General features: G+C 32.1%; 1 protein-coding gene across 1 annotated transcript; it reads left to right on the top strand.

Moving 5' to 3' along the window:
- The first annotated feature begins 6,058 nt into the window (after positions 1 to 6,058).
- On the top strand, positions 6,059 to 6,682 carry LOC145588957 (uncharacterized). Its single transcript, XM_081645542.1, has one exon. It carries the CDS (start codon positions 6,059 to 6,061, stop codon positions 6,680 to 6,682), a length of 624 nt encoding a protein of 207 aa, XP_081501668.1.
- The last annotated feature ends 7,143 nt before the right edge of the window (positions 6,683 to 13,825 follow it).

Here is a 13,825-nt window from a genome sequence, read left to right as displayed (position 1 = left end):
GAATGGGCTCAATATAGTATGATTGCAATCTTAGATATGTTATATCCATGATTTAGGTTGAATGAATAAGTTACGAACCAAAGAGTCTTTCCCAAAACTTGCTGAGTTGCTGGTGTAATCACCCAAGGAAACCATAGCTTATTTCCAATCCCTAAGTACTCACGGAAATCAACATTAGACGCACCACTTCCACCACTTGAATCATAACTCTGCATAGGTTCAATAGAGCTGGACCTTTCAACCATTGAGGATGAAAAAATCCTCACATAAAAGTCCTGTTCCCACCATAATAAATTATAAGAACTTCACCTTCACGAATTTGATTATCGTTCACAAACGCTTCCACCCAAAATCTAAGGACATGTACTCCCTGGTTTGATCTGTAACTTTGAGCAATTGGACATTCCATACCCGACTATTGCTCTCACGAAAAACATCCACTGGACTAAATACACTGGCTAACATAGAAGTCTAGTTGTCAGGTAACTCCTACAAGATACATTAAAAACATCAAGAATGATTCTGAAAAAGAAAACAAGCACACTTAACACAAATGAAAATCATTCTAAACAAATAAACAAACACAGGAATTGTATAGCGTCGATGGAAATCTCTAACATACCAACTCTTTTCGATATTCATCTTGAAAAAACACCAAATGGCTCGGCAAATCACTATATAGGCTCATGATTCCTGTAATCAATGTATCAAATCATTAATATGATGCATACATATATGTCAAGCTAAATGAATCAGTAATTCAAGAGATTAAGCACACAGAACCTAACTACTTACAGCCAAATGCAATTGCAATCAATTGCTGTTCAAATTTTTTTGCATGTATATAACTAAAGCAAACAGTAATTGTATGGACTGAAAATAGAACAGGACATTGTGTAGGGTACCTCGTCAAAACAGCTTCCTTCAGTTACTTTGACAATGCAAACTTTACAGCAAACTGTTGAACAGCTATACACGACTTTGCTTATATAGTAAATCCATGAATGAATTTTGTATAGAAAGAATCTCGATGACAATAACAGCAATTAAAATTTGCATTGATAAATATTGACCACAGCTAAAACAGCATATTAACTATAATGTTTACATTGACTATAACTTACAAGCATTGAAACTGCCTCCCAAATACCTTGCCTACAGATGTAACATGTATAAGGTGCCAAAGAAAATTCAAGTTCTTAATTGAATTAAAGACCATGAACTATCTAAACAACATAATTATCAGCAAATGTCTTTGAATATCTGTTTCAATTCCTTATAAGTCAACGCACAATAGTTGATCCCTCCTTTGGAATTTGTTAACAATCAAAATCTAAAAGTGCATATACTCAACTATTTAGATTCATACATCAATACTAACCAAAGTTTCAAATGCAATTAAAAACTCAGTAAATGATTTTCCCACTTAGAACTATATTAAACTATGGCAAAGGCTAAACAATGTCAAACATATTGGCCTAATTATCAAATTGATGGAGCATACTATGATTTTTATTTTTTATTGTTTAAATGAAAGCTAGAAAAAGAAAAAACATTAGAAGACCTTCCTCCGAAAGGAACTCTTATTGCATATAGCACACTACGAATAAATAATTAAGTTTTTAAAACTCATGTAAATAAATGAACGTGATATATATTGTAAGCTTATAGTATTCATAATATTAATTTAGGATTAAAGACAACGCTTCAAATCTTTTTCTTCTTTTTTTTTTTCTTCTTTTTTTTTTGTTTTTTTTTTCATCCTTTTTTTTGTCAAGATACAACACTCCAAATTTTTAATGGAACAACTTAAAGCATTTCGATTAAAAAATAAAAGTCGAAAATACATTAAGGAAATTAACTCTCAATTTAGTTAGGGATTTATTTAGAACAAGTCAAATTACAAAATGATACGCATACTAATGAGAATGCATCATAATGATACTAATGGCATTGATATAGAACAATTAAGTAAGAATGTAACCTTGCCCATTAGAATAAGGCTTATCACCATTTTTACTAAGCTAGCATTTGTGCAGAAAACACTTTTTATATGTTGACAATTAAACATTTAAATAGCACCCAAGTACAACACTCAAGCAAATGGGCTCGGTGTTTATGTCAAGCAAAAGGAGTCCACTTCCAACGAGTGAAGCTTACTCTATCCAAAAACTCGGAAAAAATATGCAAATACACATAACTCTTATAAAAGTCCACATCATTTACAATACCAAAAACAAAACAACTCTCAAATTTACTGTTCCTTTATTTTATTAAATAGATATCGAATTAGAATCAAATAAATTATCAAGTTAATTTTTTTCTCTAAATCCTTCTTTTATTTTCATAATTTCGTTGTAATTTTACAATTGCTTTGAAATTGTGCTTGTTAATTTTTCTTATGGATCTAGATTTCTCTTCGCTACATTGTTAATGTTGAATATTGTGTGAGGTTTTAGTTAATCAAGCTATTCAATGACCATTTGAAGGTTTTTCTTTAGTTGCTGCTTTAAAAAATTTACAATGATTATACTAAGTGTCGATGTGTTATACAATTTAAACCAATGAAAATCCTAATTTATACTAATTTACAATTCAGTTGACAAATTAATTATACTAATGAAAATCCTAATTTATGCTAATTTACAATTCAGTTGACAAATTAATTATGGCGATGCTTATACACTAACCAATCAAACCAATGAAAATCCTAATTAAATACCTAGCCTAATCTAAACACTCTAGGTGTACAGGAATAAAATAGAAATGTACTTGATACAAAATTTTGGCAAAAAAAGGAGATAACAACAGAAAGCTATAATAATTTATTTCGTTAATGATAAAACCATTACATTACTAAGTATACATTAGTAGCTCATTTCCTACGAATCAGATTAGCATAACAACTTAACTAAATAACAAAGTTAAGTAATTAATAGCAAATTAACAAAATCTTCTGGTAAGCATCCCCGAGCTGACGATTCTGCAAGCCATCCAACTAAGCGCTAAACAATGCCGTCTTTCAGCCCACTCTAACCTCTATGCCTCGATCATTATATTACACACCATACCTAAAACAATAATTAGACAGATTCAATGATAAAACTAACAAGAAGACTTATCATGCATACACTAAACAAGCAAAGCATTCTCAAATCAACAATCAAAATGCAGCCAATTAAATTAACACATAAACAGCAATTAATTACGCACTAAACACTGAAGCAAATCACCAAATTGGGGAACGCGCGCGGGCCAACAACTAGTATATATAAATAAAAGAACATTATCTTTATAGAAAACAACATTACATATGAATAATGGAAAAATGCTACTACCCAAATCCATGGAAGAATTGAAGATAAACAACAATGGTAGTGCCAAAAATTCAAACAACTAAGTAATTTCATGATAATAAAGTTTCATATGAACAACAAACATTATCACAAAACACAAAATATAGATAAAAAATAACAAGCAAAGAGAGTTCACCATTGAAGCACAACCTAGGGTTTCATATTCATGAAGTATAACAAAGATGAACAAAGAAAGAGAAATCATACCTCAAATGAGTAGAAAACCCATATAAAGTGAATAAATAGTAGAAATCAAGTAAGAAGAACACTCAATTGAAGTTCTTTAGTCAAAATAAAAAATACCCAAAATTCTCAAATCATGAAAATTCCAAAAATTTGGTTGTGAAATTTGGATTTTAGAGTGTAAAATCTAGTAAAAATGTATTTGTGAGTGATGAATTAAGCACATAAAAGCTATAAAAATTAAAAATCAAGAAATAAATGGAAGAAGAAGTTAGAGGGAGAGAGGAGAGAGTATCGAAGAGAGAAAAAAATGAAGGGGTGAAATGAACATTGCATATAAAATAAAGAACATTGCATATACTACCTCCGTTAATAGTTATTTGCAACAAACTGGGTCTACGCGGACTCCTAGACAAAAATTTTAAATCATGATTATTGAAAAATAAGGGTATGTGGTTAAATATTAATCCTACCTAAAAATTTAAAAAAAAAAAAGAAAAAAAAAAAAACCATCGAAACCCAGAACCACCACCGAAACCCAACCACAAACCCAGCCAAAACCACCACGAACCAAAACCCAATGAACCACCACCACGAAGAACCACTATGAACCAAAACCCAAAACTACCACGAACCAAAATCACCGAAAACCACCAAGTATCAAACCCAACCAAAACCACCAAGAACCCCCGAAACTGTTCGACTACAACCAAGAAACACCGAAACCCTTTGACGAACCACCAAAAACCATTGAGAACTTCAAACCACCCCGATAACTTATTACCCAACCACGAACCACCCCCACAAAATCTGCAAATCCACCCAAAAGCCACCAAATCCAACCACGAATCAAGCAAACCACCCACAAACTAGCCACAAATTACCGGATCTGAAACCTACTAAAAGAATGGATTGGAATTTGAAGAGAGATGAGAGATGAAGAAGATGAGATGAAGGAGGAGAGAGAAAGATAATGGGGAGATGAATTGAGATTAATCTGATTATTAGGGTGGGAAGGGTTAGATAATTAATATAGATTAAGGTTATAATGTTTTGTAATTATGCGTAGTATTGTGTACTAATAATTTTTAAGTGAGGGTATTTTGGACATTTTGACAGAAAAAAGTTACTATAATAGGAAAGAAATAAATTTGTTGCAAATAATAGTTTGCACCCTTGTTTGTAAATGTTAAAAATAACTGTTAACGGAGGTAGTAAATTTCTTTAAAAAAAAAAAAAAGAAATTACATATAAATAAAAGAACATTAAATTTTTGCCTAATGTTCTTTTATTTATATATCTAATGTACTTTCGAGTGTACCATGCACATGGTACACCTCCATCTACCATACTATTTTCAGGTAAATTATTGTAAAATACTTCAACGTTGATCTAATGAATCTAAAAAATAACATGCATGTAATGAATCTGATGATCCAACTAGGCGACTACCCGTAACATTGATCGTGTGGGCCAATAACTAGTTTTCTACAATACTCCGTATAAGTATATTGACTGTAAGTCTGTAAGATAAGTTATGATAATAATAAAAAATAAATAAATAAATAAAAACAATGTTTTGACAAAGGTTTAGATAGTTTTAGCACAAGATACTTAACATAAATTTGTTCATAAATACATTCGCAACTCCTCTCAAAAGAAAAATTTATCATTGTTTAACCATCCAGGCTAATTGTCACTTATGCTTTAATCTTGCACATAAATAAATTAATACTATACTACAAAAGTATTATTAAAAACCCATACAAACTATTAAATTCATTTTAAAAAATTAGCAGTTGCACGTAAATCTACAAAAGTAGCAACTTGGGACAAAACCCGGGCTATTCACTAGTTTGCTTAATTAAAACTAGTTGGGAACGTTTTTATGAGCAAACTAAAGCTGAACATGATGTGTTCAAGTACTAGTTTAACTCATCACTTTATAATTGAGTTTCAATATCTTAATTAAGTTATGGCTACTAAAAAAATATCTCTTTCGCCCTAAGGTACAAGAAGTGACTACATACAAATGATCATGCATATTCCAATGATTTAGCTAAGTAGCTAGCTAGATACATGATGTTCCATACCAAAAAAGATATAAGAAATTGTTGTACTATTTGTACAATTTAGCTAACTTAAAAAGGTGTTACGACCTAACTAGCTAGCTTAGGAAATTCAACACGTTTAAAGTTCAAACATGTCTCAAATTAAATAAACCACTTTTGCATTATTACAACTCAAGCAATTCCATTAAACATGCCCTTAATAACTAGTATTATTCAATAAATAAAGGTAGAAAAAGTAGAAGTGTTACAAGTTAAGAAAATTGAAACTTCTACTCACCCTCCCACAATCAAAAGTACTCAATAATTTAACATTTCAGAATCAACTTTTTTTTCTCCTATATATAACTCCTTTCATTTGCATCCCTTACTCATCATAACAAGTCTTGTCTTATCAATTCACTTTTCTCTCCTACAATTCTAAACACTAAAAAAACAAAAGCATTAGAAATGGAGCCTAAATTAGAAGGCATTTCAAGGAAGGTATGGAAAATAGTAAGGGTGGCCATTTTCATGATAAAGAAAGGTCTGTGTAAGAAAAAAATAGTCATGGACCTCAACTTCATGATGAAACGTGGCAAAATCGCCGGTAAAAAAGCCCTAGGAAACCTTATGTTCCACAACAACCACCACCTCTTTTCTACTCAGGGCGGCGTTGGTGGGTCATCTAACCTCTCCAACGACGCCCGGGAGTACGAGTTTAGTTGTAGCAACACACCTTTATACCACCGCTACTTCAAAAACCAAAGAAAGAACCATCACCACCAAAATAATGATCACTATTACATGCCCTCCCCTTTTCCATTGGAAGATGGTCAAAATTATAATATAGAGGATGTTAACAATGTACTTGAAATGATATTACGTAATGATAGAGATGTTGGTGGTGTTTCGGCTGCTTCACCAGCTTTGCCGTGCCTAGGGTTCGGACAGAGCCCTACGGTCCAGCCTCTAAGGATAACGGACGACTCACCGTTTTTGGTACAAAACATGGATCAAGATGATGAGCATGTGGATCAGGCTGCTGAAGATTTCATCAAGGATTTCTATTCTCAACTTAAACATCAAAATTAGCCATTATTATCTTTTTGTAGGAGGAACTTACAATTGTAGAGTATGATACATTTAAATTTTTACAAATTTATTTTTATCTATTTTGGAGGGAAATCATATAAATGTGTCAAGAAAAAGAAAAGAATATGTTCTCTTTCAATGCAATATTTGCAACTTTGTCTTGCATTATTCTTCATATACATTTTTTTAATAACAAAATATTTGTACACATACAAGCCAAAATTTTCCTTAGAGCATAAGGATTTATGTGTACGCATTGGTACAATTTGTTACTTATTTTAATCATTCCCTCTCTTTTTTAGGGGAAATTTCTTTAAGTGCCATATTTTTGATACCTTTGAATAAAGTGAAAATCAAATCAAACGTAGTTGACGAATCAACTAGCTTTCTTTAGTTAGGAAGATCCTTTGTTCATTCTTCTAACATATACTGTATATTATTCACATGCATTTTTTTTACTTAAATATACCCCTTTACGGGTTCTTGAGTAAATTTATGGATGCTTTTGAATAGACGTGTTCTTATATATATGATTCGCCATACAATAAATCAATGGTAATAATATATTACTTCTAACGAATTCAATTTTTTTTTTTTTTTTTTTTTTTTTTTTTTTTTTGACAAAGTAACGAATCCATATTGGTACTAATAAAGCTCTACATGAGCCAGGATATAAAAAATACCATGCCGTTACAAGTGTATATGTAACGTGTCATTCATAAGATTAACTGAGTAATACAAAGTAAGACTATTTTTGATGGAAAACATTTTATTGTTTGATATTTAAAGTGCATGTGGAAAAGAGTTTTCCCAAGATAATGTACACAAACAAATTTATGAAAATAATTTATACACATAGTATCTTACCTTTTCCATTCCCATTGTTATTTAAATTATTTGGTAAAGTTCTCCTTTTACCAACTCTAATTACCTCCTAAAAGTATAAGTCCAGTCGAAGATTGCATTGCTAATTAAATAAAAGAAAACGGAGAAAGTGGAATAATAAGGTTATATGTATGTTATTTTCTTCTACTCAATGACTCGTTTATTTATATTAATAAAAAAAGGATTCTCTGTGGAACCTTATTCTGAAAGTGAGAGAGCACAACTTAAAAAATAAAGAGAACACTTAGTCACTTTAGTAGACTCACTCACTAAGTGGGGCTGCATAAAAGAAGAAAACAGCCAAAAACATTTGCTAAAATACAAAGCCACGACTAATTGCAAGACAAGGCACTCAAATAATTGTGTCCCTTCTTAGCTTTTTAATTTTAAACTATTCACTTTTTGCCACCATACCCTCATCCAACCTTAATGTTCCAAGATCAAGCCTAACAAAGGCTTGGATCAGTGGAAGATCCATCTACGTTACTTATAGATGATGCACGTCAATAATAAATTGCTAGATTACTTTACTAAGACTTGTTCTCGCCACATGTAATAAGGAAATTGGACACCACAAATTATGTTGCAGCTTTAGGTCATCATTGGAATATTGATCTGTTTGCAGATAGTCGATTTTCTAGTACTCGTTCTTTAGATAAAATAGATTATAGTTTTAACTAAAGGCCGTCTTAACCCTCTCATGTGCTTTTCCTTCTCAATAATAATAATAATATTAATCTTAATAAATATTTTTTGAAATAAATTTGATTTTTTATGAGACAATCATTATCAAATTAAGATTTATATTATTTATCATTTTAATTTTGCTGGATGCTACTAATTGATGAGATGAGCGTAAACTATTGACTAAAATAATTAAACCTTATTGAACTCCAAAGTTCTCTTCCCTTTAATTATGTGCTGCATAAACTAGATTTAGAGTTGTTGGACAAGATATAACCAATGATCAACTACTAATCTATACACTAACTAATAATTAACAAAATAATCTATATGGCTACTGTATATATGAATGTATAATTGAGGGATCTTGTTGAAGCTTAAAGGTTTTGATGATTATGAATACAAAGTAGCAAACTTCAACTAATAAGAATTCTCTAAGTGTTGTGATTAGAACAGGTGAAGTAAACTTTGGAAGTGGAAGAGTAACCTATCTAAGAAGACTCAAGGAGATTTCTAGGGCTGAGCAAAACTATCTGATAATCCGAAAATCCGATAATTCGATCCGCATCCGATCCGAAAATTTTGGGGTAACCGATCCGATATAATTTTCGGATCGGATATCCGATCCGTAAATTTCGGATATCGGATCGGATATCGGATATCGGATATCGGAATTTCTGATTTCGGATATCCGAATATCCGAAAAAAATTCGGATATCGGATATCGGATCGGATATCCGATCCGAAATCCGAAATATACAACTGCTTTATTAATTACTTCGTAACACATACCTAATGCCCAACAGCCCAATAGGCCCAATACCCACCCAAACCCTAAAATATAAACAAAACAATTCACTCTCATTCAGCCACTTTCTTTCACTCTTCCTTGTTCCTTTCCATATCTCTCTAACTCTCTCTCCTCATTTCAGAGCTCATACTCACGGGTAGTCCTTCTGTCAGATCTCCTCACGGCGGCTTCCCTCCTCACTGACAATCGACTCTCTCCTCTCAGATCTCCTCACGGCAGCTTCCCTCTCTCCTCCTCATAGCAAATTACGAGCGGGGCTTCAATCAGTTTACATTTCTCGAACTTTTTGAGTAGTAGTTTTTTTTTTTTTTTTTCCAATTAATCTACTTTAGAGATTTTAGTGTATCATTGTAAATTTATTATTGCTGGTTGTAATTTTGTTGTGTTTTGATTTTACTTAAAAGTTGGGATTGCTTTTTGGTTGAATTTGTAAATAATTTGATGAGCAGTTGGCCGTTCTAATCGGCTTAAGAACTGTCGTTTTAATTTTGGTTTGAATGTTTAATGATAATGTAACATTGACTTATTATTAATTTATTTTTATTATTATTCCTACTGTATTTTCTTGGTCTCAACTCTCAATTAATCTTGTTCATTGTTACTACCTTTTAAAAAATGATTGGGTATTTGATATCCGAACTATCCGATCCGAAAACTTCCGGATATCCGGATCTCGGATATCCGAAAATTTCGGATCGGATACGGATATTGGATTTAGGAATTTTAGGATTCGGATATCCGATCCGAAATCCAATTTCGGATCGGATATCCGATCCGTGATCACCCCTAGAGATTTCTAGGAAAATTAAAGAAGATAGAAGAAGAGTTCCCTCACAGGAACTAACTAAGTTTCCTAACAGGAACTTAAAGACAGCAAGATTGAGAAGCTCAACTTGGCCTGTGTTGAAGACAGCAAGTTTCATAAGAACTTGGTCTGCGAAGTTCCAGTTGAGAACTAGAAGTGAAGTGACAGCAGGAACTTAATCCTGGACTGCATGAAGCCCAAGTATCCTGGAATACAATATAATTGACGAAGGCAATTCAGTTTTGTAAAGTTTTTATCGTATAGATTTGCTGTAAATATGTTTGTTAAGTTTACATGTGAGACTGATTGAAATGTGACAAAAGAGCTTGGCAAGCTTAAAATAGGAAAGTTTAAAAAGATAAGTTTTTAAGAAAAGATTTTCTTAAATGATTTATTTCTTAAAAACAGATTGTTAAAAGATATTATTCTTTTGATGATTTATCTTTCATATGTTTTTCTAAAGAAAATATTATCTTCTACAAGATTTACATAAAACCGTGTTTTGAGATTTTGGTAAAATAACATATTTATCTTTTGAAAACCCTACTCTCTATACGAGCAAGTGTTGTATAAATTGTAGAAATCTCATTTCATAATTTTCCGTGAGTTTAAGCGTGAAGAATTCGAAGTGTGCTTTATTGTGTAAGTTTGCCAAGTCTTTACCTTGTCATATTAGTTTCGAGTTTCATGCGTAGCTTACCTTTCATATACTAGAGTCAAATTATTGTATGGGTTGGGTTACGGGGTGTGTGTATGATTTATATCTTTGTATATAGTGTTATAGGCTTCAAGGTTGAAGTTGAGTGTTAGAGTGCTCAGGGAGTACGAGTGAATCTAAGTCAGGGACTTAGGTTGGGTAGGATAGGGTCCTACTGTGTATCAAGTTCAGTCTACAACTTGTGAGTAAAGGTTTGAGCATAATAGGTTGTAACTTGTGTATTTGCCCTATTATAGTGAATTGGTTTGGTTTTGGAAATCCCTTAGAGGGTTGAGATTTTACTTCTAGTTGGGCTCTAAAAGGTTTCCTCGTAAAATTCTGTGTGCATTACAAGTTCCTTTACATTCTATTTTATATTCCGCAAAAGTAATTAATAGGAAGTAACATATAATTCATCCCCCTCCTGTAGTATTCGTCTCAACTAACAGATCTTTGCTTAACTAGTTGATTGTTTATCCATATAGCCCAAATCAATTATTCGTTGCTCGCTTGTGGGGAAAACTTCCTTAACCACCACATAATCTTCTTTCCACTTGTCTACTTTTCTTTAAATTCTATGGAAAAAATACTTAACAATGAAATACATACATACATACTATCAGAATATACGTCAAAATTCGTAGCTAACACTTTTGCCAGATAGATATTATGTACGATCGTTGGGAATAGATAACATGCACTTTTGTCTGTGGAAATCAAAAACCTTTTGTCACGCTTAATTAAATACCATGTTAAACAATCAACTTAACCAATTTCAAACTTAATTAAGCTAATAGTTGAGGCTCATAAAAGCGAGTTAAGTCATGATTGATTTATAAACTCTATCACAAATACACCAAGTACTACTAGCTAAGAAAAGAAGTGTAGAAATTCATCATATACAAGTAGTATGTTATTATTAAATTAAAAGCAACAACCATAATATTAAAGACAATAGGAACGTATCCTGTATTAATATGGTAATTAATCACAAATCGAACACGAATGTTTCATAAAAGATGAAAAAAAAAAAAAAAAAAAAACAGATTTATATTTGACTCTGGCAGAAGTTGAGAGCAACGGAATAAGCATTTGTAAAGAATTCACGATTCCGTTTACTCTCTATAGTAGAGTTTTCTTGGTCTTGTTTTATAGCATCTTCCATGTTTTGACGAGCTTCTTTGCTATACTCATTGCACTGCCTTATTTTCTCTAATACCTTCTCCTTGGTTGTTTCGGCGTTGGTGTGTACAACCAAAGAAAAGATAATTACAAGCGTAATCACGTACATTGTCATGACATTGAATCTCTTCTTCTGCTTCAGAGACATTGTCGTTCAATAATGTAGTCGTACTATTTAAGTTGAGGAAAGGTACACAATTGCTAAAAAAAGAGTCAAAGATCTTAACATAAGATTAAAAAAAAAAAACTAATTTATGCGTTTTGCGTGTAGCACGTCTATACATTTTTTATGTATTTTTTTTTTTTTTTTTTATTTGATAGTAACAGAACACAAAGAAATTTCAAGACATTAGAATAGGCAATTAAACTAGAACGACAATTGTTCGCAACATAGATTTTTTTGCACTTGAGCTTGGCCTATGTTTTCAATTGAGAATAGATAGCAAAACCCCAAACGTTTAAATCCTTTGATCCTCCATTGGAGGAGATGTCTCCAAAATTAATTATTTTAGATCAGAATAGCAACAAGACATAATATACCATAATCATAGAAAAGCTCAAAGTTTAAACTAGAAGTGATCATGGGCTAGACCAAGCCTTAGGGAAAAAAAAAATTGAAGTTAGTGGACCCTACATGACTTCGAGGAGTAATTTGAAGTATTTATAAGGTGGTAAAAGTAAAAGTGACTAAAATCAAATGTAGTAAATGTCCAAAAAATTTATATAAAGAGAATAAAAACGCTAGTTTTTCTATTTCTATTGATTCGACTTTTTAGCTTGTTGGTTAAAACTTTTTATTGGTTAAAACTTAAAATAAATAAAGCTTAATGAGATCCAAAGTTATTATCTCTTTATGTGCTGCATATACTTTGTACTCCATTAGTTTTTTAGACTGTGAGTTTTTGGGTTATCGGGCAATATATGACTATTAATTAACAACTTAGCTATTCACCAATTAATAATTAACACTGACTAATAATTAACAAAATCAGTATATGGATAAGTGGATAATGTGGCTACTGCATATATGAATGAATTATTGAGGGAACTTTATTGATTGTATATCCATAAATATGTGTTTAAGCCTAAATTATTTTGTGGGGAAGACTTCCTAAAATTCCACATAATCTTCTTTCCACTTGTCCACTTTTCTTGGAATTTGATGGAATAAAAAATACTTAACAATGAAGTACTATACGTATAACTGTATAAGAGACAACACATTTAAATTCGTAGCTCACACTAAATTTATAAAGTTTTTTTTTTTTCTCCTTTTTGTGGGGTTGAAGGATTATTAGATAAATAATGTTAGGAGATGTTGTCAATCAAGCTAAGGCTTCACTCAAGGCTCTTTCTCTCTAATTTATCAAAGTCTGGCCTTGATTAGGAGCAGCATGTTTGTTTGTTCCATACATAGAGAGCGATCAGCATTCCTAACTGATAAATATTGTTATAACAAATGTGAGAAAGAACAAATTACGAATGAAAAACAAATAAATAACACACAGATTTACGTGGTTCACCAACAATAAGTTGGCTACGTCCACGGACAGGCGAAAGGAAAAGCTTTATTGATCTTGAGGAATTCCATATTACATATTGATAATGAATATCACCATAGTGGCTAGGAAATAACCTAAGGGTAGTTATATTAATCCATACACTAGAAAAGATAGACTTTATTTAAGGGAATAAAGCCCACAAACAAAGTATTCAAAATTGGTCAAAACTTTTGAGGCACATATGTGCCTCACGTCCAAAAAGCACAAGAACTAAAAATCTACTAAGGCACGGATGTGCCTCGTCGAAACTCCGTCTAGGCACATATGTGCTTCCCGATGGCACGGACGTGCCTGGCCGAATACCTATGAAGCTCGCTAAGGCACGAAAGTGCCTAGTCAGTCTTCAATACTTCTTCGTCGAGACATGTCCATGTCTCCCCAAGGCATGGACTAACTTGCCCTACTTCTTCTTAGTTCCGGACTCAAGGCTATCGATTCAAGGCATATTCCTTACAAGTATATAAACCGATCTTGGGCTTTAGCCATAAGATTATAATTAAGCTTAGCTTATGATTGA

The sequence above is a fragment of the Chenopodium album genome, chromosome 17 (genome assembly GCF_948465745.1).
Source record: "Chenopodium album chromosome 17, dcCheAlbu1.1, whole genome shotgun sequence".
Classification (NCBI taxonomy): Eukaryota; Viridiplantae; Streptophyta; class Magnoliopsida; order Caryophyllales; family Amaranthaceae; genus Chenopodium; species Chenopodium album.
This window is presented reverse-complemented; position numbering and strand designations above follow the sequence as displayed.

Bases quoted from the DNA above. Each gene is read 5' to 3' on its own strand.
- LOC145588957 (XM_081645542.1), top strand. From the start codon at position 6,059: ATGGAGCCTAAATTAGAAGGCATTTCAAGGAAGGTATGGAAAATAGTA.